This window comes from Solanum verrucosum, unplaced genomic scaffold (genome assembly GCF_900185275.1).
Source record: "Solanum verrucosum unplaced genomic scaffold, falcon-dt-bn FXZP01000112.1, whole genome shotgun sequence".
NCBI classification, from domain to species: Eukaryota; Viridiplantae; Streptophyta; class Magnoliopsida; order Solanales; family Solanaceae; genus Solanum; species Solanum verrucosum.
This window is the reverse complement of record NW_026020441.1, coordinates 2,287,750-2,310,229: the sequence shown is the minus strand read 5'-3', so window position 1 is coordinate 2,310,229 and position 22,480 is coordinate 2,287,750. Positions and strand designations below refer to the sequence as shown.

Sequence of the window (22,480 nt, the reverse complement as noted above, 5' to 3'; positions counted from 1 at the left end):
GCAATTGGGATAGCAGCACAGAGTCAAGACAAGGATTACAAAGAGCCACCACCAGCTCCCCTGTTTGAACCAGGGGAATTGATGTCCTGGTCGTGCTGGAATTGCTGAGTTTGTGGCTACTTTCTTCTTCCTTTATATCACTGTTTTAACCGTCTTGGGCGTTTCTAAATCCGATTCCAAATGTTCAACTGTTGGAATTCAAGGCGTTGCTTGGGCTTTTGGTGGCATGATCTTTGCCTTGGTCTACTGTACTGCCAGGTACATAATTACTTATAATATGACAGCCTGCTCGGCCTTCCTATTTAGTAATTATAGGCCATTTTTGGACCAAATTATCAACGCAATAAGGGTATTTGTACCAAAATATTGACTGCACGGTAATTTTGTTCATAAAATAATAACATTTTTATTATTTCACTTAATTTAAGGATATTTTTCATTTTTTAAATGGACTAAAAAGAAAAAAAGCAAGTAGCATTAAATTATTCAAAGGTCCCTCACACATTGAATCCTTTCCCTTTTCTTGACGTTACTTACTATCTTTCAGCCGAAACAAAAACTATTACCCCTTGTTGGACAAGTCCTTTTCCATTTTGGTTCTTCAATTTTCTTGTGATCTCAAAAATCTTTGATGGGGAGATTATTTGTGTTGACTCTTGAAGGCAAGATCTACAGCTGCAAGCACTGTGGAACTCATCTTGCCCTTTCTGAAAACATTGTTTCCAAGGTTTTCCTCCATCTTTTCTGTTTGATCACTCTGTTATTGTGATTTCTTGAAATTGAGATCTTTTTAATTTTGATTTAGATTTATTTCGTTGTAAAAATACAATCTTTGGCTTGATCGGTGGTTTCGGTTTCGTTTCTAGAACTTGTTAGAGATTGTTGTTGGTCTGTTTAAGTAATTTTAGATGTATATAAAAATTGGCTACTTTAAATCAGCTATGTGAGTGAAGAATGTCTCAGTTGAGTAATTTTTCCCTAAAGGAGATGAATTTTTTAGCATCAAAGAACTGGGTTTTGTGGAGTTGCTGGTTTTGGATTAAAAGGGATTGTATGAGCATTCTTTGTGATTTTTTAAAAAAAAATAGTAGTTAGTATTGCTGATAACATACCGTACAATAGTCCTGCTTAATCCAGTTATGAATTAGAGGAGTTGTTTGTTGAGTCTGATACTTGGAGTATACTTGATTGACATTTTCCATTTGTTCCATGTCTCTGTGCTAGTGACTTCAATATTTCAAACTATTATTGTTATGCCCAGTCCATTGATCAGATCTTGGGATTGATCTATTTTCTATATTTTGATCAATTTGGTGCTTGTTTGGTCACTTTATTTTGCTCAATTTCATTGTAATGTGCATTCATGACTTTCTTTGTTATATAAGTTGGCTTTGTAGGTCTGTCCTATGAAGAATTCCATATGACTTCTATAGCATAAAATCAGAGCACATTTTCAAATGTTGGAGCTTTGAAACTACTCTTTCTTAGAAAATTCAAATGCTTTTGAATGGAGTGAAATGTTAATTCCGCAATTAATTATATTGAAGTTTATGTTACATTCTTGTTTCAACCCCTAAATAATGTATGTAGTCATTCTGAGTCATGAAGTTATCTAACTCTATGTTTTCCTTCTGATCTTTCCTTCAGTCTTTCCACAGCAGACATGGGAAGGCATACCTTTTCAGTAAAGTGTAAGTTTCTTTGATTCTGCACATTCAATCATCAGATATGTTTGTGACATTTTCACATGTCTAATCTTTAAACTTGCAGCATGAAAATCACAAGTGCAACTTACAACTTCTATTGGTTTTATTCTTGTTAGAGTATGAATTACCATTTATTTCCTCTGATTGTTGTTAAGCTTTTTTTGGCATTGATGGGACATGAGTTATTTGTAGCTTGGTTAGATGAACAATGATATTACTACGGTCAAGCTAATCCATACCTCTGGTACAGAAAGATGAAAAAGGCTACCATTTAAATCCTCTTATTTAACTTCCACCCCTTCTTTTACTGGTGTGGAGGACACTGTTAAACTAGAAAGTGAAAAAAATGAAGTATTGAAGAATTCATGTTGGTAGTAGTTAGCCAAAATTTTCATGATTTGATATGAAAAAAGATTTGTTTTTCAAAAGTTGAGCACAACTGGAGTATGTGCAAATTATTCGGCTTTTACTCTACGTGGGTCACATAGCTCTCAGGATCTTTGATTTTGTTATTAGCTCCGAGTCATTATTATTATGGAAGGTCACAACCAACCTAGAATATTTGAGTGCACATGAAAAGTTGTGTACAAGGCAGGCTATACCCTGTAGGTTTAGTTTGTTAAAGACATGGTACTTTATATTTATATCTTCATACATTTGTGTCATTGACATTGCTCTTAGGATCTTTGATTTTGTTATTAGTTCTGAGTCATTATTATTATGGAAAGGTCATAACTCATAACCAACCTAGAATATTTGAGTGCACATGAAAAGTTGAACAAGGTAGGCTATACCTTGTAGGTTTAGTTTGTTAAAGACATGGTACTTTATATGTATATATTCATACATTTGTGTCATTGACTATAAAATTAGCACCAAAATTTAATCTATTGGAATCACTATAAAATCTAGTGGGGATTTTACCAGACTATTATATCGTGTATTTTTGAGTGTATTTTCCAGGAGTACAAATATTAACACATCAATATATTGAATAAATTCTTACTTGACTTGGGTTATTTTCCACTTGGTAGCAGCATTACAATAGTTACATGGCTGAAATACATATATTATGCTCAACTTGATTGCTTTCTTGTTCAAGAGTTCTGCTCTTCTCAAATCTCTTCATTTCATTTTGTCATTTAGCAGAAACATACAAAATGGTAATGCACTTTATAGTTTTGTATATTCTATATGCCTTTTTTTTCTTTTGACAGGGTGAATGTCACTTCTGGCGAGATAGAAAATAGAATGATGATGACTGGTATGCACACTGTGGCAGACATTTTCTGCGTCTGTTGTGGGTCAATTGTTGGATGGAAATATGTGAGTATGGAGTGATAAAATGCTATACATTGTCGTTTGGCAGTTGCTAGAAGTTTTAGTTGTTCCTAATATAACAATTCTTTTCAGGAGACCGCCCATGAGAAGAGCCAAAAGTACAAAGAAGGAAAATCAGTGCTTGAGCGGTCAGTTGATTACTTCAATTTTCTTTAAAATTGAGTTAGGAACATATCATAAGTCCCCACTGGGGTACTTTCTTTTATACTTAACAGGTTTAAGATTACTGGACCTGATGGAAGCCATTACTGGGCTAGTCATGATACTCATGTTGCAGGAAGTGATGCTGATGATGTTTGATCACCATTCAGAACAAAAAATCTATCCAAAAATGTACATTCTTTAACCCACCACCCTATTAGTTCTTTATGGACCATTGGATTCTTGAATAGCTTAAGCTACTACAACTTCTTTAAGCTTGTCCTCTATTGTGTATGATAATATGGAAGCAGTCATGTGTTGTTGCAAACTAATATAACCATCTGCTTGTATTTGTTTGCAATGACAATACATTACTAGTAGCAACCACTCTGCTTTCATTGCTTCGATCTTTCCATAGTTGTTTGGTAGCTGGATAGAGTTATGTGGGTATTAGTTATGCAGATATTACTTATGCAAGTATTAGTCAAGCAAGTAGTCTGGACATGAATTTTTTAAATAAAACCAAGACTATAAATTGATTTGCCGTCTACTTTGCCCTTATCATAACCATCCCATATCCTCCCTGAATGACTCTCATAGACCATTTAGGTCTACCTGTTCAGAAAATAAGAGATTTTCCATAAAGCCTCAATATTTATATCAAGGCAGTTATCGAACCATACTACATAGTTCTGCAAACAACAAAAGCTTAAAAAATTAGCACCTTACCCCAAACAGAATGATGTCCAAAACTAGCTATTTTGTTTGATAATCATGGCTTTGTTGTTTTATCGAAAAAAATGACAAGGAAAACTCTCCCTCAACAAAGTTCTAGTAGATAACAACTATTTGGCTACAATTAAGATTATTCAGCAGCTGTGTAATGACCTATTCCGTCATTATAGTTGTTTAGGGCTATAGTACCCTTGTGTAGATCTTTGTGGGTCAAGAGTCAGTAGAAATTTGGAAATGGGAAATCGAATATGAAAATCTGCTAGTGTTTCACTATAGCGGACACTTTCTTTGTAATAACTAGATTACTATTTCAACCTCATTAACTATTGTTGAGCAATTCATATGCTCAAAGAATCAATTTTATGGGGTTTCTAGGTAGGCTAGGTTCATAATTCTATACTAGAAAGACATAATTTAATGGACTAGAATTAAAAATCATTCATAATTAACCTGCCCCACATGTTGTGCCATCAAAACAATAACCCTAGGTTTCAATGGATAAAATCCTATGGATATTTTTATCAGTTCTGGGAGGAAACCGAATTATGGAAGAAATGAATGAACGGAAAGCACTTACCTCAAGAGAGAAAAACCCCAAGTCTTGGAAAAATCTCCTTTGGGGTTCTCTGGTCAAATATTTTACATTATGACTAAGTACGGACAAACTTAATATAAAAACGTGAGTTAGTGTTTTCCGACCTTCTCTATAGCAAAACTTCACAACTTCGTTATGATCATGCATACTTCCGATTTGATAAAATCATCTTTAAATAATTGATTAAATTGAAGGTATGAATTATTATCTATTTAACATCTTTTAGGATTTATCTATCAATTTGTTACTTTTAAAAAAAATATCTTGAGCTGAAATTCAAAATTGTGATTATAAAAGTTAAATATCAATAAGTTAAATTATTGAGATTAATCGGATCAAATTGGCCGGGTCAAAGACCCAACCCGACTCCTATTTCAACCTAATCCACTCATTTGACACCCCTATGTGCAACTATCACCATGTTTAGTCGGATGAGTGCGGAGACCCAAATCACCACATTGAGCGCAGACTTTATCTTCACAGCTAACCCAATAATGCACCAGCCGGGAATCGAACCCGGATCTGTATCATGGCAGGGTACTATTCTACCACTGGACCACTGATGCTACTTGATATTTATCTATTTGCTTATGTTACACCGCAATAGATATTAAACAAAATATATGAGAGTAGTTAGAATTGAATGAACAGGCCCAAATTTCTGAAATTTTGGTATTCAAAATGTCATTAAGTAATCATGTTTTGAAGTTGAGGTCACTTATGCTTGTAGCAGGAAATGAAGTTCAAATTTTGCGCATCCAAATTATTCTTCATAAACAAATAATATCTTATAGTTTTATTATGAATTTTTGAAAGTAATAGAAATCACATAAACAACTTTTTTTGGTGTGGAACATTTTATAATTTACATAAATTTCATAGTGTAAGGAGCAAATTACATCCTATTTCTATTTTTTTTAATTTATAAAAATTTCTCAAAATTAGTGTTATCCTGATACATAGCAAAAGCGGGATATATTAGATTCGATACATTTAAGCAAATTCATTTACGCTGTTTCAATCAATTCAAAATTCAAATTTTATTTTCTCAATTCTTTTCTAAATCTGCCCAACTTCAAAAAAATCAAAAAAATTTCTTTGAATTTTCTTCCAAATCCGCTCAGCTTCAAACAATTCAAATTTTCTTCTCTCAATTCTCACCCAAATCGTAATAGATTCAAAATAGTCTAAAACAATAGCTGATATGTGGTGAATATTTCTATTTTGTTGAGACATTCAGGAATTTGGGAAAACGAGGTGAGTTATGAATGATACAGAAATGATGGATTTCCAATTTCTTCTCCCAGTTCGTCGAAGATTTCAATTTGATTCACAATTATCAAATTTTTTGAGAAGATACATTATGAATATTTTGATTTTACTAAGACATTCATGAATCTGAAAAAAATAAAATAGATCTAACATTCAGTAATCTGAAAAAAAACATGAGACTGGATTCGCAATGTATAAAATAGACCAGAACTTTAATTTCAACGTAAAATAGATCTGACAGTAGAGGTATTGAATTAAATATATTATGTTATTAATTCGATTTTTTATTTGTATTTTCGAGATGACTAGATCAATCGCGATACATTAGTATTTAGGTATCTCGTATAAATTGATAAGTATTGTATTCCTATTAATTAGATACATTAAATAATTAAATTTTACACGTAAAATGTTTGCTTAGAGTTCAACACATTACTGTGTGATAGTTAATATATATCAGATCTTGTATCATGACCAAATATTTAGCATGATATATTACTATTTTTGTATCTTATTGTGTTTGTGAAATACTGTATTTTATAGATGATACATTATACATGTAATTTGTTGTAAAAACATCAAAATATTCGACAATGAGGGTATGTATCATATTATATTTATATTTTGTATCAGATATTAAGTATAAGTTAGTTGTCTTGTTGTTTGTGATTGATACATAGAAATAACTGGTTTATGGAATGTTTCACTAATTTTTTAATGTTAACAGGTTGTTGCATCATCCAAGTTTCTTTATTCAGTCTATGATTCTAGAAGAAGATACATTGTTTGCCTTGAAAGATAATATGCAATTGTGGAAGATTTCAAGTTGATAAGATACATTTTTTGATTATTTTACAGTTGATAATAATATATCTGATATAATAAAGTTGTGAAAAAAATGGTGTATGTAAGCTGAAATAAAGTGTATCTATAAATGTATCACAATAAATAAGAATCAAGTTATCAATTGAATACATGAATGAATCAGCAACTAACTACAACTAAGTGTCCAATTTATCAGTATGAAGGAATCAACAACTAACTACAAGTTATCAAGTATATACATGAATGAATCAACAATCAAGTTATCGAGTACATTGTATTGGTTAGGTGTTAAATGTGTCAGCAACTAACTAGAACTAATGTGAAAAAAGAATTTTGTATGTGTATGCACGAATGAATCTGATACTTAATTTTATGACATTTTTGTATCAGATTATATAAGACAAATGTATAAGACAATTCATATTGTAAATAAAAACTAAATATAATGAAAGTTGAAGTAAAAATAAACAAGTTTTTAGAGAAACACTCTAATACTTGAGTAGAAAGAAGTATCTTAAAACAATAAAACAAACACTCTAAAACTAGAGCTAATGTATCTTAAACACCATAACACTCTAAAAAGGTGTCCTGATAGATAATCTCTATTCAACATTAACCAAATGTGAATTGACTCTTAGGCTTTGATGGATCCTCATTTTCATTAACATATCCTACCTTGGCCTTTTCGATACCGAACTTCTTTAATAGGGCTGCATATCGTGTATGGATATAATCTAATAGGAAATCATTGGATGTAATATGAATTTCATCGCTAAGGAACTCAGCAAATGCAGCTACAAACAATTCACAGTCCCTTTAAAATGCAGAAGATACATTATAAAAATAAAGAAGATACATTATAATTCAAAACAAAATCACACTAATACTTACATGTTATATCACTTGTTTATGCTTATCAGTAACCAAAACTTTTGTATCTAATACTTATATATTAAAATTGGATATAATGCATCTAATACACAGTGACTAGTACAAATTTTGACTGATACATCATTTAATATGATACTAATGTATCAGATACACATTGAATAATATAAATTTTGACTGATACACTATTGAACATTTTTTTTGTATCAATGACATGAAATCTTGTGACTAATGCACAACTAAGCATATTACAACATTTTATACATTATATATTTTATAACATCATATAATTACAACTACTCAAATAATGAACAAAATTAGGATTTAGTGTATCCACTAATTAAACTTAATATTGATACATTACAATATGAAACATAAATTTTATCATTAATATATCATTTTTTGATTGACTAACATAAACAAGTGGTGTCTCTTAATCATTTCTAAATTGAACATATATAAAATAAACATCAAATTTTAATATAGCAGATATATAAAAGTGAACAATAGTAATACTTAAACCATAATTGTTCCAATGGTAAGGACAAGGAGGATCTTATCATGCTACATGCATGATTATTTATTTAGTTTTGTATTCTACGTATTCCAGTGTTCTTTTGGTCATTTTACAGACGCCAGCGTAGAAATTCCATTTTATTTGGCAAAGATCAATCATTGGCTCGCAAAAGAACGAACGTAAACTCGAGTATAAATGAGACAATAGTTCATAATTTTATTATTGTTGTCTTCTCACCCTATAATTTGTTTTAGTTAGAAATCCATCTGTTAACAAAGATTAATAACATAGTAAAAGATGATTGAAAAAAGGGAAAATTGTGCAGAATAATAAATATTTAAACGATATTAAATGTTATAGCTATTGTTTTGAAAAATCACAATTATTTAAACGATATTAAATGTTATAACTAATGTTTTGAAAAAATTGTGATTTGCCGACATAGTTCCCTCAAATCTTGCTATTCATTTAGTTTGTATAATTCACCTACGTTGTATAATTCGTCTGATTGTATATATCATAATTTTGTATAATTTGGCTCCTGATTGTATAAATTCAGAATTTATATATGCTTACCGAAGTTATTTGTATACGATTTATGAAAATTTCACAATAAATTACCATGTTTGTATATTGACAAGATATATAATCGGAGTTCTAAAAATTCCTAAATATATGAATACATAATTTGTATATACTTACCCTATCTGTATACTCACAAGCGAAATATACAAATCGGCAAGCGTAGTATACTGACTGTGCGAAATATACAAATCGTAACTTCCATAGTAAATAGAACTATAACTATTAAGCAATATTATTAAAACTATAACTATATAGCCTTATTATGTTTATTATAGTTGCTATTTTTGAAATTTTCGCTACAAGATTGGATTTTGTAGCTCATCCAATTTTAAAAATTAAACTTATAATATAAGATTGTCCAAAATTATATAAATTAAAGAGATCAATTTCTCATTTATCACACTTATGTAGGAACAAATATCCTCTTCCACGCCTAGAATTTAATGTTTGGATCTTAAATAATGTATAAGGTAGGGGTCGGAAATCAATTAAAGCACATCTAGAAATAGCCCAACTCTAATATCAAAATTTTAGAAATAGACTGTGGACCTAACTAAAAATTAATCGACCAATATTTTGTGGTCTAAAAAAGTGCAGTATTAGCTGCTTTTTCTCAAAGGTTTCGCTTTCTCAACATTTTTAGAACCTAAACCAAAGACCAAGGGATCTTATGTAAAAAGTTAATTTTACTGTGTTTATGAAACTCTTTGCAACTTTCAAAGACAACTCGTATATTTATTTATTTTGCTAAATTAATTATTATTTTTATTTCTCACATGGTGTTTGGAGTCGCATTGAAGTCCTAACTAAATTTAGATTGCGCACTACATGACCTATTTAGTAGTGATGCTTCCAACGTAATTTTCTTCATACTTGTGATTCAAATTTAAAACCTTAGGTGAAACATTCAAGTCGTTTATAACGGTGATATATGCTAGGCACATGGTTGACAAAATTGGCTCAACAAACATGATGCTAGGTGATTCCACAACGTTCTGGTTTCTGTATCTTTGACTAAATGCAGTGAATTTGGGTATTTGTAAAAATGAAACAAACAAGTTTTGGCCATGTGTCCCTCCAAGATAAATACAAACAAAACGTGATCTTTACTCTTCACAAAATCTACCGACACTGAAAAATAAAAAATCGTACCGGAGCATTACAGTTTGGGGAAAATCGCCCAAGTTGGAGTGACAAATAAATGGGTGGTAAGTGGTAACTCAAGTCAGAAGTGTTAGGTGTGGTATCAGAAATTGGCATTAGGCCGTATTTCCATTTCCACCACAGAACCAAATTGGGCGGTGGCCGACTGGTCCCATTATCAAATAAACGTTGTATCTCATATGGACATCCTTTTGCCAACTAGGATCTAACTATTCAAAAAAGTACTAATTAAAGTTGCCCTAACATTGCCAAATCCTAAAACCCAACGTCTCCTTCCACAATACAATTATTTATTTATATTTTTTTTAAATAACACTGTTTTGTAGTACTCAACACCTATCCGCATGAAAAGAATAATGATTCAAATTGCTGAATTATGAATGGTCGGTCACAATGATAATGAAACTTAAACCATTAATGCTCCTCACCGGGGGGCCTACTAAAAAATGTAAATACTATAAACCCACCCCCTTTCATTCACTCACTCACTCACTCACTCACTTCCATCAGTTGTAAAGAAAATAAGAATTGAGATTACTTTTCTTTTTGTTGATCATAATAGAAATGGAGCATAGAGAAGAGGATGTAAGATTGGGTGCAAACAAATACTCAGAGAGGCAAGCAATTGGGATAGCAGCACAGAGTCAAGACAAGGATTACAAGGAGCCACCACCAGCTCCCCTGTTTGAGCCAGGGGAATTGATGTCCTGGTCCTTTTATCGTGCTGGAATTGCTGAATTCGTGGCCACTTTCCTCTTCCTTTATATCACTGTTTTAACCGTCATGGGGGTTTCCAAATCCGATTCCAAATGTTCAACTGTTGGAATTCAAGGTATTGCTTGGGCTTTTGGTGGCATGATCTTTGCCTTAGTCTACTGTACTGCCGGCATTTCAGGTACATAGTCACTACTCGGCCCGGCCCTGCTAATCTAATAATATCCATAAATTACTTGTTTTGGTAATAGATGAACATTACCATAGTCCATATATAAATAAATTCGGGTGCATAATAGACATCGGTACTCCAGTGCATTTCTCCATCTGAATCAGAATAAATTTATTGGGATGTTAGATGAATTGATCAATTGGTTGTTATTGTTGTGCAGGGGGCCATATAAATCCGGCAGTGACATTTGGGCTTTTCTTAGCGAGGAAATTATCGTTGACAAGGGCAGTATTCTACATGGTGATGCAGTGCCTTGGAGCCATCTGCGGTGCTGGTGTTGTCAAAGCGTTTGGAAAGACACTTTACCAAACTAAGGGCGGCGGAGCCAATGTTGTTAATGTTGGTTACACAAAGGGTGATGGCCTGGGCGCTGAAATAATCGGCACATTTGTTCTCGTCTACACTGTTTTCTCTGCTACTGATGCCAAACGTAGTGCTCGTGATTCCCATGTCCCTGTAAGTACTGCTGGGCAATAATATCAATGTATATAAGTATTGTGTGTTCGTTGAAATTAATATTGATGTAATTAAAATACATAACACAGATTTTGGCACCATTGCCTATTGGATTTGCGGTGTTCCTAGTGCATTTGGCTACAATTCCAATCACTGGAACTGGAATTAACCCAGCTAGGAGTCTTGGTGCAGCCGTCATCTATAACAATGAACACGCATGGAATGACCACGTACGTATTTATAAATTTCTTTCCTCTTTTTATCTTCATAATACTCAAAAATTCATTTATTTATTGAGAATGTGGATACTTCTAATTACATTTTAAAGTAATTTTATGCTATCAAAGTTAAATCCAGAACATGCATGCAAGTGTTAGCTAGCTGGAATTAATTAAGTTTTGTAACATGCATGTGATTATTATTTGTGGTTTTGGTACAGTGGATATTCTGGGTTGGACCATTCATTGGGGCAGCTCTAGCGGCTCTATACCACCAAGTTGTGATCAGGGCAATCCCATTCAAGTCCAAATGAAGTATCTGAATTCAATCATTATGTACCCATTTTCCTTATTTGTCTTTTGTTTTGTATCTATGTATTTACTACTCTATAAGTAGAAGAATGTATGTAATTTGCGGCATATGTTTTAAATGGACTTTTGCTTTTCATTCAAGTCCATAACAGAACATGCATGCTCATGGGCCCAATAAAAACTACCTTGCCTTTTCCTTCTCTTTGGGTCATTTAGCACCAATCCTTTTATTTTCGGATGTTCTCTATCACTTCAACTAATAAAAAGATGGGCGGAGATACCCTGTACATAAATAAAAAATAAAAATAAAACACAAGACACAAGTTATGTCTTGACAAGGTATAAGTTCAGTTTCAGAAAATTATGTCTTAAGAAATTAGTAATTCATAAGTTATGACTTACAAGGTAAAATTTCCAAGACACTGAGACAAAAGTTCAATCTGAAAACATTATGCCTTACAAGTTCATCACCTACCAAAAAAAAAAAAAATACAACAGAAAATTTGTATGCCACAAATTATGCCTTATAAGGCATAAAAAATCACCTACCAAAAATAAAATACAATAGAAAATTTGTAAGCCACAAATTATGTCTTATAAGGCATAAAAAAATTAATTTCAGAACTCACAAAATTACCTTTTTTAGTCCTCTAAACTTTTGTCGGAAAGACAAGTTGTCTAACTTATGCCTTAGGAAATAAAAAATTGCGAAATTAGATCATAATTAAAAATATTTTAGCCCGAATATTTTCATTAAATAAGAAGGAAAGGCAAAAACTTTTTGGCATCCTCATCATAACATGCATACACTTGAATCAACGTCAGTTATGTATTAGATGCCCTTCTCTAACTCTAAAATTATATCATCAATTAACATTAGGTTAAAACGAATGACATTCAACTCTTGATTCCTTGCCAACATGGATTGTGGTGCGCTGGTGGGAGTACTTCACCCTTAACGAGAGTCTCGGTTTCGAGCCCTAGATATGGAGAAAATCCTATTGGAAGCGTCACCCCCAAATGGGTCCTGCAGAGCGCGATCTGGATTTAGTTAGAGTTCCAATTGGACTCCGAACACCGGATAGAAAACCAAAAAAACTCTTGATTCCTTCATATCTTGAAACAAAGCCAAGTTAGTTTGGAGGTTCTTGTCCATAAACTTCTCTGATTAGAGGTTGTTATAATCCGATTTTTAAGTTTGGAGTTGAATACTATATAGAACTAAGTTTAGCTATAATTGTTTTTATATCAATAGGAAATAGTTAAGTTCAAACAATTCAAAGAGTTAAAGTTTGGGATTTCTATTTTAAAAAACATACCTAACTAACAAATATTAAAGCAGCGAAATTGGATAAGATTGAAAACAAGATTAAGAAAGCCTAGAGTTTGATATTTCCAATTATCAAAATTCTTCTCGACTCGTTAGCTATAACCTGACTAATTTATTCTCTACGGATGGTGAATACTCTACTTACAATAATTCACTCTCAAACATTTATGACAATTCACCGGGGCTATTTGGAAAGTCACTCTGGTAACTGAATTTGGTGTAGTTATATTGTCTAATATGTTTTATGGCCATGTAATTACTATGTAAGTAGGTAATTGAGTGTAATTGGCAGGGAAAATCACACTCTCTAATTCTAATGTAAATTGCTAGTAATTACATTATGTAATTAATTACTTTTAAATTTCTTCGTTTTAATTTATTTTTTATTTCTATTATTTTACTTTCTTTTTTTATTTTTATTATCTTAAAATTTTCTAAAAGTTTTTTTATTTGATATTATTTATACTTTACTTCCTTCTCATTCTCGTAATTTGAAATATGTCAAGGACATTATTGTTCTTAGAAATATTTTACCGATAAAGATGTATTTCTCAAAATTCAACAAGCTCTTCTAATATAAAATAAGAAGCATAAAATTAACAAAAAATAATTTTGATAGAAAATCCAGCAGAAGAAAGAATAGTATTTTCTCCATCTCTCATATGTCACGATAGGAAAATATGTGAGTAAATATAGGTGACAAAACTTAGCTTTTGATTTCACCCTCTTGGAATGAAGAATACTTGGAATTTATAGTGAATAATTATCTCATTGGGAATGACCGAGTGGCTGAAGATATTAGCAACAGTAATGTTCATTATTGGAAATAAGGAGGTTAAGGTTTCAATATAATGGCAATAAAGAGGATGAAAAAAATAATAGAAAGTAATTTTTAATTTATGTCCTTAAAATATTTTTTAAACTATTTCTTAGGAATGTGTCGAATACCAATAATCCACTTAATATATATATATATATATATATATATATATATATATATATATATATATATATATATATATATATATATATTAGAGAGTATAAAGTAGGGTTGTTCAAAACCGAATAAAAAAAGTTATTGATTTATTGGTAACGGTTTTGATTTTTTTTATTATCGGGTTATCGATTCTTAATGGTTTGAAGCTTTTCTTAACGGGTTGACCGATAACCCAATAACCCGATAGTAAATTAAGTAATTATATTTATACCATTTGGTAGATAAAGTCCTTGACTTAAAGTTTAGTTTCATACTTTTATTTTAGATTGTCTCAAGCTTTCGGTTATTCTACATTACTATTTATGCTTTTGAGTAAGATGCATTCTAGCTGTTTTAAAAAAAAATATAATTCAGACTGGTTTAGAATCGCCACTTAATTTTTAAAGGAAAATTAAGAAAACTGATTTTTTTCAAAAGATTAAAAACAAAAAATCTAATGAAAATAATTAAGGGGTTCAAGGTTCATATTAACATTTCGGAAAGGGTTTGAAAGCACCCAAAACGCCCGCTAATATGCGGTTATCCGGCAATTAATTATTTAGCTAAAATAATTTGACTTAATTTGAATTGAACAATTTTATATTTTAGGACCATTTTGAGGGGAAAATGTTGAAATATATCTAAGTGAAGTGTTTTGTAAACTTATTTATTTATTTATTTTTAGGTCAAGTAAAAGAAGAATAATTTAGTCAAGTGATTAATTCAAAATGGAAGTCTTTTGGGGATTTGAATTTTTTAAAACCTTAAGATTAGTAGCAGATAATAAACGAGTAAACAAACACAGTAAAATAAGAGAGAGAGAAGGACTTGGGCACAAATCTGGATTTCCTGTCCGCCTGGGCTAGTATTTGGGCCCATTTAAATCACTGGTACCTGTCCTAGTCTACCAAAAATAGATATCTTTCTTTTGGGTCTTAGGCCCAATTCCTTCACATGTCCTAAGAACTAACAAATAATAGTAAATAAGTGGACTTAGGCCCAAAAATACAATTTTTTGAATTAAGAGTGGGCCTTTTGCCCAATAATCTTTTCAATTTCTCGATTTGTTGCTTCTTTCAACTTCGGGACCTGTTCGTCAATTTTTAGGGCTAGCCGACTCGATGAAGTAGAAGTGGACCTCCATGGCCCAACAAGAAAATGCGAGGAGAAGAGATGGAGTCCAAAAGAGACTCGGAGCAGATTTCACATGAAAAGGACACATAAATAAGAGTTAGCATCTACCCACAATTATATAACAAATGAGATAACCATATGAAATTTGATTGATCTACACTCGACTTTAAATGGAGTTCATTTAACGGTAGCCAATAAGAACCGTAATATAATACTCAAAGGCAATGAAAGTCATGTGAGCTTAGATTTAATAAAGTCAAATTTCAAAGTAAAAGGAGACATGAAGCAGTAAGCATATTAGAGGAGGCAGTGGTCATTAGATTAGGAAATAATAGTAAATAAATGACTAAAATTTCAAGAGAAATTATGTCACTTAATACTAGGAGTTTATAACCAAATGTCACTGCCATAGGAAACCCATTTACTATCTCGTTACTAAGATAACAAAGTATGTAATAAAGTCAAAGAGTGAAACACTACAAGTATTGAAATGATTATTCGTTCAAATTAAAGCAATCAAGACAAGGCACGGTAGTAACTTAGCTAAGCTGAAGAGAAAACAATGCTACATCGTATTACCAAAAGATTCATCAGATTAAAGCCACATACTCAAATGGAGGGAGAAATGACAAGAAATCTAAGGAGAAACAAGCAGCAAATAGGGCTGGGGCAAATAAAAATAAGATGCTAGTTTATGATGGAGAAAAAAAATTGGTAAACTTAATCGATTTAAGAGAGCAAACATCGTTAATTTTAGGATTTTAACAGAACCTCCAAAATCTGTATCAAGACTGATCATAAACAGCCACATAAATACATTTCATGTAAAAAGCAGGGTCCTTCCAGATAGCTTTAGAAATAGAAAAGTTCTTATTGACTCTAGCTATTCTTAAAGGGAGTATACCATTAAATACGAAATAATTTGGAGTGCAAACCATGATCTTCTATAAAATGAGACTCTATTGACATCAGTTAGGAGGGGAAAATGAGAGAAAGCAGACCAGCTTGGCGAATGTATACAAAAAAGACGGACAAAACGACGCATCACGAACAAAACAACACTTTAATGTGCACATTTACAAGAGGGACAAGGAGAACCGAGTTTCGAATAGATAGAGCAACATATGAGCACAAGCTAACTGATTCAGCTACATATTCACGATAGAAAACCAAACTTAATATCATCTTGGAACCCATGAATCATTTAAACGGGGGCAGAAAATGCAACACATGAACTCGAACAACCACAAACACAACACATGAACTCCAAATATTTGGCAATCTTAGTTCATTCTTTCAACTTCAGATGAGAGAATGAAAATACGATGCCGAATGTGAAGCAATAATGCAGATTCCTAAGAATAAGCTAAGACTGATGAGAATGTATTGAAACCAAACACAATAATATTTTAAGAATCAGAAAGAAGAAAAAAAACGAACAATGACAACAAACAGGCTAACAACCTTCCAACATCCATACGCCCGCTCGAACCAAAACAATTCATCATCAGTCTTCAATAATAAATCAAGAAAAGAAAAGAGACAAGGCAATCAAGTGAGGAAAGAAAATAAATCCACATAAAGCTTCTGCTCACAAGCAAAATATAAACTAAAATGAGTTAAGGTCAAATGGAGGTTTACCTTTGCGGGGGGCAACAAACTGAGGACAACTACGAGCGGAGGATCAGCGAGCTTCCACGACCTCAAACACGAGTTTAATCCCGAGCAGCTAACCAAGAATGCGAACCAGATCCGAACAAAAAATTTCCCACGACTCGAAATTTAAGAAAAACGTTTGAAAATTCTTGAGTACCAAGCGATTGTTCCCCGAAATCCCACTTTTCTTGACTCTAAATTTTCCAATATTTTTTCTCCCCCTTTTACAATAAAAGAATGCAGCCTTTATAGAATGAAAATTAGGGTAGAAGTTGGGGAGAAACGGATGAAATTCGGGTAGGAAAGGCTACATTCGAAATTCAAAAACCATAAATTTCTTGCACCATTTAGGATAAACACCTTTTTTCTGAAATTTTCGATCCATTCCGAAAGAGGAAAGGGAAAAACGCGCTTCTGTTTGCTGCTGCAATTTGTACAAACTGAAAGGGACCTGAGGAAGACGACAACAAATTCGTATTTTGTAATCGTCCAAGGTGTGAACCAGCCTTCTCTTTGCCGTGTATCTTAACGTCGTGAGGACGCCGCTTGAATTGATGTTGTTGTTTGAAGCTGCTGCTGATGTCGTTTTGTTACTGCCGTGTACTGCTCTTGTTTCGCCGTGAAGTTTGACGCGTGTTGTTGCTGTAACGTTGAACTGGAATTGTCATCGTTAGCTGCTACTGAAGATAATTAGGATTGGGAATTTGGGCCGGGTATGGGGTTGAAAAGTGGGCTGGGCGCGGGTTGTTTGGTGGGCTGACTGTTGTTGGGAATAGTTGAGGTGGGCTGGAAATTGAGGGAAATAAGAAGGGATAATTGTACATAATGATAAATTTTTAATGTAAAATAAATACAGTAGCTACCGTTTCATTTATTTCCTTTAAGGAGCAAAGTTTCGGTCAGTTTGCTATTTAATGGCCCCACCGCATTGTATAAGTAAAAAAAAATTCACGTTATTCTCTTCCTTTTATACAATATCTTCTTCTCGTTTATATCTCTTTTTTCCTTCAATTTCTCCCAAATTTTCTCCCCAAAATTAGTTTGAAATTTCAAATCTCCACCAGCATCGCGGTTTCAAAATCCATTCAAAAATTTCAGGTACCGCCAAAACTTATCTCAATCGATTACTTTTAATCTCTGTCTATTTTTTTTCAATTTTTTCAAGCTATTTTTCACATCAGTTCATAATCCATACAGTGTTTTCCTTCAAACAATGGATGCCCAATCTCCATCTAAAAGATTCACAAGAGGTATACCCTTGCATGTCGAAAATAGTGTTGAACGCCCATTTTTTTCCTTGGGTTTAACTCAGGATTTTGGGGAGGTTTCAGGTTCAATGTCCAAATCCAACACAATCCAAGAGATCAAATCCAAATTGAAAAATAACCCAATCAGATTGGAGGGAATAAGTGCGAAATCGAAGCAATCCAACATCAAAATTGTGGAGGGAGGTATGAAAGATCAGTCTGCTGCTGGGTCAAGTAAAAAAGGAAAGAAAAAACAACTAATTATACAGAAGAGAATGCAAAAAGAGAGAAAGTTGTTGTTTCTGGCTTATTGGAGCATAATGAGGTATTTGTATAATCATTATTTTTGTATATGTTACGATTATATATTTTTCTTATATTTTCTGTGTTGATTCATGTCTTATAATTGTTTGTTTATACAGTTTTATATAGTCACTATGTTAATATCCAAAGTTAAGTGTATAAAATAGAACTATTTAACTATACATACAAGGTAAACAATTATACATTTGAAATTTGTTGTATAATGTATAATATATATACATTATAAACATTTATACAGTTTTGTGCATTGTTTTATGTATAAGTTTTTTTCATTGTATAAGGATCCTATTTGTATAATCTTCCTTTAGACATGTACAATTCCACAAACTTATACACATACATAAATGGTTTGTATTTCACTATATATACAATGTAAACAATTATGCATTTGAATTTATTTGTATAAGTATAATATCAATAGTTATTGTGTTCGTAGCGGTACAACAATTTATCTATATATACAATATAAACATTTATACAGTTGAAATTAGTTTGTATAATGTATTTTTTCTTTATAAAACTTGTATATGTTATTTTCATTTAAAAGCTATTTCATACATTTTGATATCTGTACTTGTGTCTTTATTATGTATACGTGTGTATTTTTAGTAAAATTATATATGCATTTTTTCAGGTTGTTAAGTTTTTAGGAAAAAGAGAACCAACACGCATACCTCACATGCAGTGTTACACAAATATTGAAGTAATGAAAGTGTTAGCTACAAAGCTTACTATTTCACAGTATAAAGAATTTTGTGGAACAACATGTTTTGCCCAATTATCTAGCATTCGTAGGTGTCATGTTCAAGCACAACTGATTAGGTGCATGTTTTTGAGAGAAATTGAGGGTAGCTCAAAAGATGCAATCCTGATACATGTGAATGACACCACTTTGCGATTCACCATTCATGACTTTGCTATAATATCTGGGTTAAAATGTTCAGACAATGAGAAGGATTTTGTCTTTAATACCGAAGAACCAAACAAAATTATTCTTCAGTATTTTGGAATCGAAAAAGCCATCACCAAGAGTCAGTTGGTTGAAAAGTTTGATAATAAGGTTTGGGGGGATAATGATGATGATGCGGTGAAGTTTGCTATATTGTTTTATATACATTCATTCATCCTTTTGGAAGAACCAACCAGTACTGTTATTGATAGGAAAGACTTTGATTTGGTTGAATCGGGCAGATACATTGACTACCCATGGGGTAAAAAGGCTTTTGACCTGCTGATTCTGCATTTGCACACTAAGATCAAACACGATGGGAAGTATTTCAGGTTGTATGGTTTCCCACTTGCTTTGCAAGTGTGGTTTTATGAATGTTGTTCGAATTTTGATGAGGAAATTGCTGTTAAGGTATCTCATCACATCCCTAGGATACTTAACTGGAAGACAAAAAAAGATTTCCCTCGTCTAAGCTATTTTGCTAAGGGCATGTTCAGAGACGACAACAATCCGGTACGCACTGTACAATTTTATGTATAATATATTATCTGTATAAATATAGTATACATATATAACTGTATAAATATACAAATGTATAAATATATGTATCAGTTTGTGCTATAGAAAACTATATGTATAAATTTGCTCCATGTATTATTATTTATACAAGTTTTTGACAATGTATAAATATACCTTTAAGTATGTGAACTTTATAAACATAAGCTCATTTGTATATATAAGCTTATAAACTGTATAATTATACATATAAGTTTGTCTAATGTATATATTTATAAACTGTATATATGTTTTCACAGTTGATTAAGTGAACATTTTGTATAATGAATATGTCAATATGAACATGTCTATATTTTGCAGCTTGTTTTTAAGAATATAACTCCAACTCCAATGGAACTCAAGATTCTTGAATTACCTCCTGAGTATGTTCAATCAGATTCATCTCCAACAGAAACAGCAGCTGCAAATGCTTCGGACGATGATTTTCAGGATCCTCCATATCCAATAAATAACAAGGGAAAAGAAAAAGTTGATAGTTGTTTGTCGCCTCCTAAGAAGAAATCAAGGCAGACAATCACTCCTATTCAGAAGAAGACAACACCTAGGGTCATTTCAAAGCAGCCTTGTTTAATAAAGTCTCCCCGACGTGCCAATGTTGCAAAAAGACCTAAGTCACCACTTCCAAAGAGGCAGGCCGAAAAACATGCTAATGTTCCATCCTATACAGGCATTAAGCAAAATGTTGAGATTAAATCAAGTGTTCCTTTCGAAATACCATCTACCAGCAAGTCACATGATTTCAGTATATCGCGTGATGAGTTTGATCAATTCAAACTCTCGGTATTTATTTTTTAATTGTTTTTATTTATTAAAATTATTTTTAATTTGTATATTTAGCTTTAAAGTTACCTATATATGTCCAATTTCAGATGGAGAAACAGTTTACTGATTTAAGGAACTTCATTGAAAACAACTTCAAAGTTGTGTTGGATTCTATCAAATCAAAGAATGCGGAAGATAAGGTTTGTTAATATAGATCAATACATATATATTATACATAATTATGATAAATATACATTTAATATTTTTCTTTCAGGGTGATAGTGTAGAAGTTACAGATAAAGTGTCAGTCGGTGTCGTTCAATCCGAAGAACCTTCTCAACATTTACCTTCTGAATTGAACTGTCAATCTGTTTTTAATGATCTAAATGATCAAGAGGTATTATACCTATTTTATCTTGTTCCTTATTTAAACTTTTATGGCCTTTTGTATATAATGTATATTTTCTTAAAAAATCTGCAGAAGGTTGTTCGAGTATCAGTCCCATCATCTACTCCAGATGTTAGTATCACTAAGGCTGGCAAACGGACAGGACCGGATCAACAGGACCGGTTTTACCGGAACCGGTTTTACCGGAATTTTCCAAAGGTTCCGTCCAGTCCCTTAGTTACCGGATTGGAACCGGTTTGGACCGGACCGGAACCGGTTCTTACCGGATCATTTTGTACCAGTAATTTTTTTTATTTTTTTATTAACTTTAATTATTATATAATATTATATTATTAATTAATAAAATTATATTATTAAAAAACTTCAATTTAAAACTTTAAACTTTAAAGTTACTTTAAAGTTTCAATTGAATTTAAGTTTAAACTTTAAACTTTAAAGTTTAAAATTGACTTTAAATTTTAAAGTTTATAACTTTATATTGAATTTAAAGTTTAAAATTGACTTTAAAGTTTAAAGTTTAAAGTTTATATTGAATTTAAAGTTTAAATCTTAAAATTCAATTTTATATTAAAGTTTAAACTTTAAACTAATACTAAAATAGTTGAAAATTAAATTTCTAAAATGACTTGGATTAAATATAAGAGACTATTTGAAAAGAAAATCAAGGCGAATAGCCGTATATTTATTTAAATAAATAAATTGTACAATACAAATATTAGAAAGAGACAAAGAGTACATAATCTAGGTATTGAATATTAATTATTGTACTAACAATTGAAACTCTTTTTAAAATCTTTTCGTAACTTTTGTATCATTTCAAAAGAAATATTTTTTGGAACTTGTATTTGTCGTTCTTCTTCCATTGCTTCCATACCATCATCACTATTATCACCAAATATTTCATCTATTTCGTCTTCTATTTGGCTATTTAATTGTGATAGTCCGGTATTTCTTCTTTCGGCATTGACCCAATCTCGAAACAACACCGATATTTCCAAACTATCCTTTGCTAATGAATATCGATGATCTCCAATCATAAATCTCGCCGCACTAAAGGCTTGCTCCCACTACAAGAAAAACGGTCTATAAGGAAGGGAAATCTGGTCCCTAGAAGTCTAAATCTAGTCCCAGAAGATCAATTACGAAGGGAAATAGCTGGTCGCCACCCGTCCTTGTTGGCTCCGACGCAAAATGTCAATAGCGACGGGTTCAACATACTGGTCGTAAACTCCATTTAGAGACCAGTAAAAAGAATGGTCACAATATACAGTTAGGGACCACATATCTGGTCTTAATAGATCGATTTATATCATGGGAAAAAATTGAATTTTCAGTCGCTAAATCTTTTCGACAAACAATCAACTCGTCCTAGATTATCTTTAAGGACCAATATTTAACTAGTCCTAAATTATCTTG

At 32.0% G+C, this 22,480-nt stretch overlaps 2 protein-coding genes and 1 non-coding gene across 3 annotated transcripts; 2 read left to right on the top strand and 1 right to left on the bottom strand.

Moving 5' to 3' along the window:
* Window positions 1–552: 552 nt before the first annotated feature.
* LOC125808469 (protein yippee-like) lies at window positions 553–3,595 on the top strand. Its single transcript, XM_049488173.1, has 5 exons — window positions 553–727; window positions 1,648–1,691; window positions 2,924–3,032; window positions 3,120–3,175; window positions 3,263–3,595. Exons 1-5 carry the CDS (start codon window positions 632–634, stop codon window positions 3,345–3,347), a joined length of 390 nt encoding a protein of 129 aa, XP_049344130.1. The 5' UTR covers window positions 553–631; the 3' UTR covers window positions 3,348–3,595.
* A 1,418-nt stretch (window positions 3,596–5,013) lies between these two features.
* On the bottom strand, window positions 5,014–5,084 carry TRNAG-GCC (transfer RNA glycine (anticodon GCC)). The gene has a single exon. It is a non-coding gene; the product is annotated as a tRNA-Gly (tRNA).
* A 5,174-nt stretch (window positions 5,085–10,258) lies between these two features.
* Window positions 10,259–11,860, top strand: LOC125808443 (aquaporin PIP1-1). Its single transcript, XM_049488143.1, has 4 exons — window positions 10,259–10,664; window positions 10,876–11,171; window positions 11,261–11,401; window positions 11,611–11,860. Exons 1-4 carry the CDS (start codon window positions 10,334–10,336, stop codon window positions 11,701–11,703), a joined length of 861 nt encoding a protein of 286 aa, XP_049344100.1. The 5' UTR covers window positions 10,259–10,333; the 3' UTR covers window positions 11,704–11,860.
* The last annotated feature ends 10,620 nt before the right edge of the window (window positions 11,861–22,480 follow it).

Bases quoted from the DNA above. Each gene is read 5' to 3' on its own strand.
- LOC125808469 (XM_049488173.1), top strand. From the start codon at position 632: ATGGGGAGATTATTTGTGTTGACTCTTGAAGGCAAGATCTACAGCTGC. The intron at 3,033-3,119 runs GTGAGTATGGAG...AATTCTTTTCAG, and splicing joins CAATTGTTGGATGGAAATAT to GAGACCGCCCATGAGAAGAG. The intron at 3,176-3,262 runs GTCAGTTGATTA...TATACTTAACAG, and splicing joins GGAAAATCAGTGCTTGAGCG to GTTTAAGATTACTGGACCTG.
- LOC125808443 (XM_049488143.1), top strand. From the start codon at position 10,334: ATGGAGCATAGAGAAGAGGATGTAAGATTGGGTGCAAACAAATACTCA. The intron at 11,172-11,260 runs GTAAGTACTGCT...TACATAACACAG, and splicing joins CTCGTGATTCCCATGTCCCT to ATTTTGGCACCATTGCCTAT. The intron at 11,402-11,610 runs GTACGTATTTAT...GTTTTGGTACAG, and splicing joins AACACGCATGGAATGACCAC to TGGATATTCTGGGTTGGACC.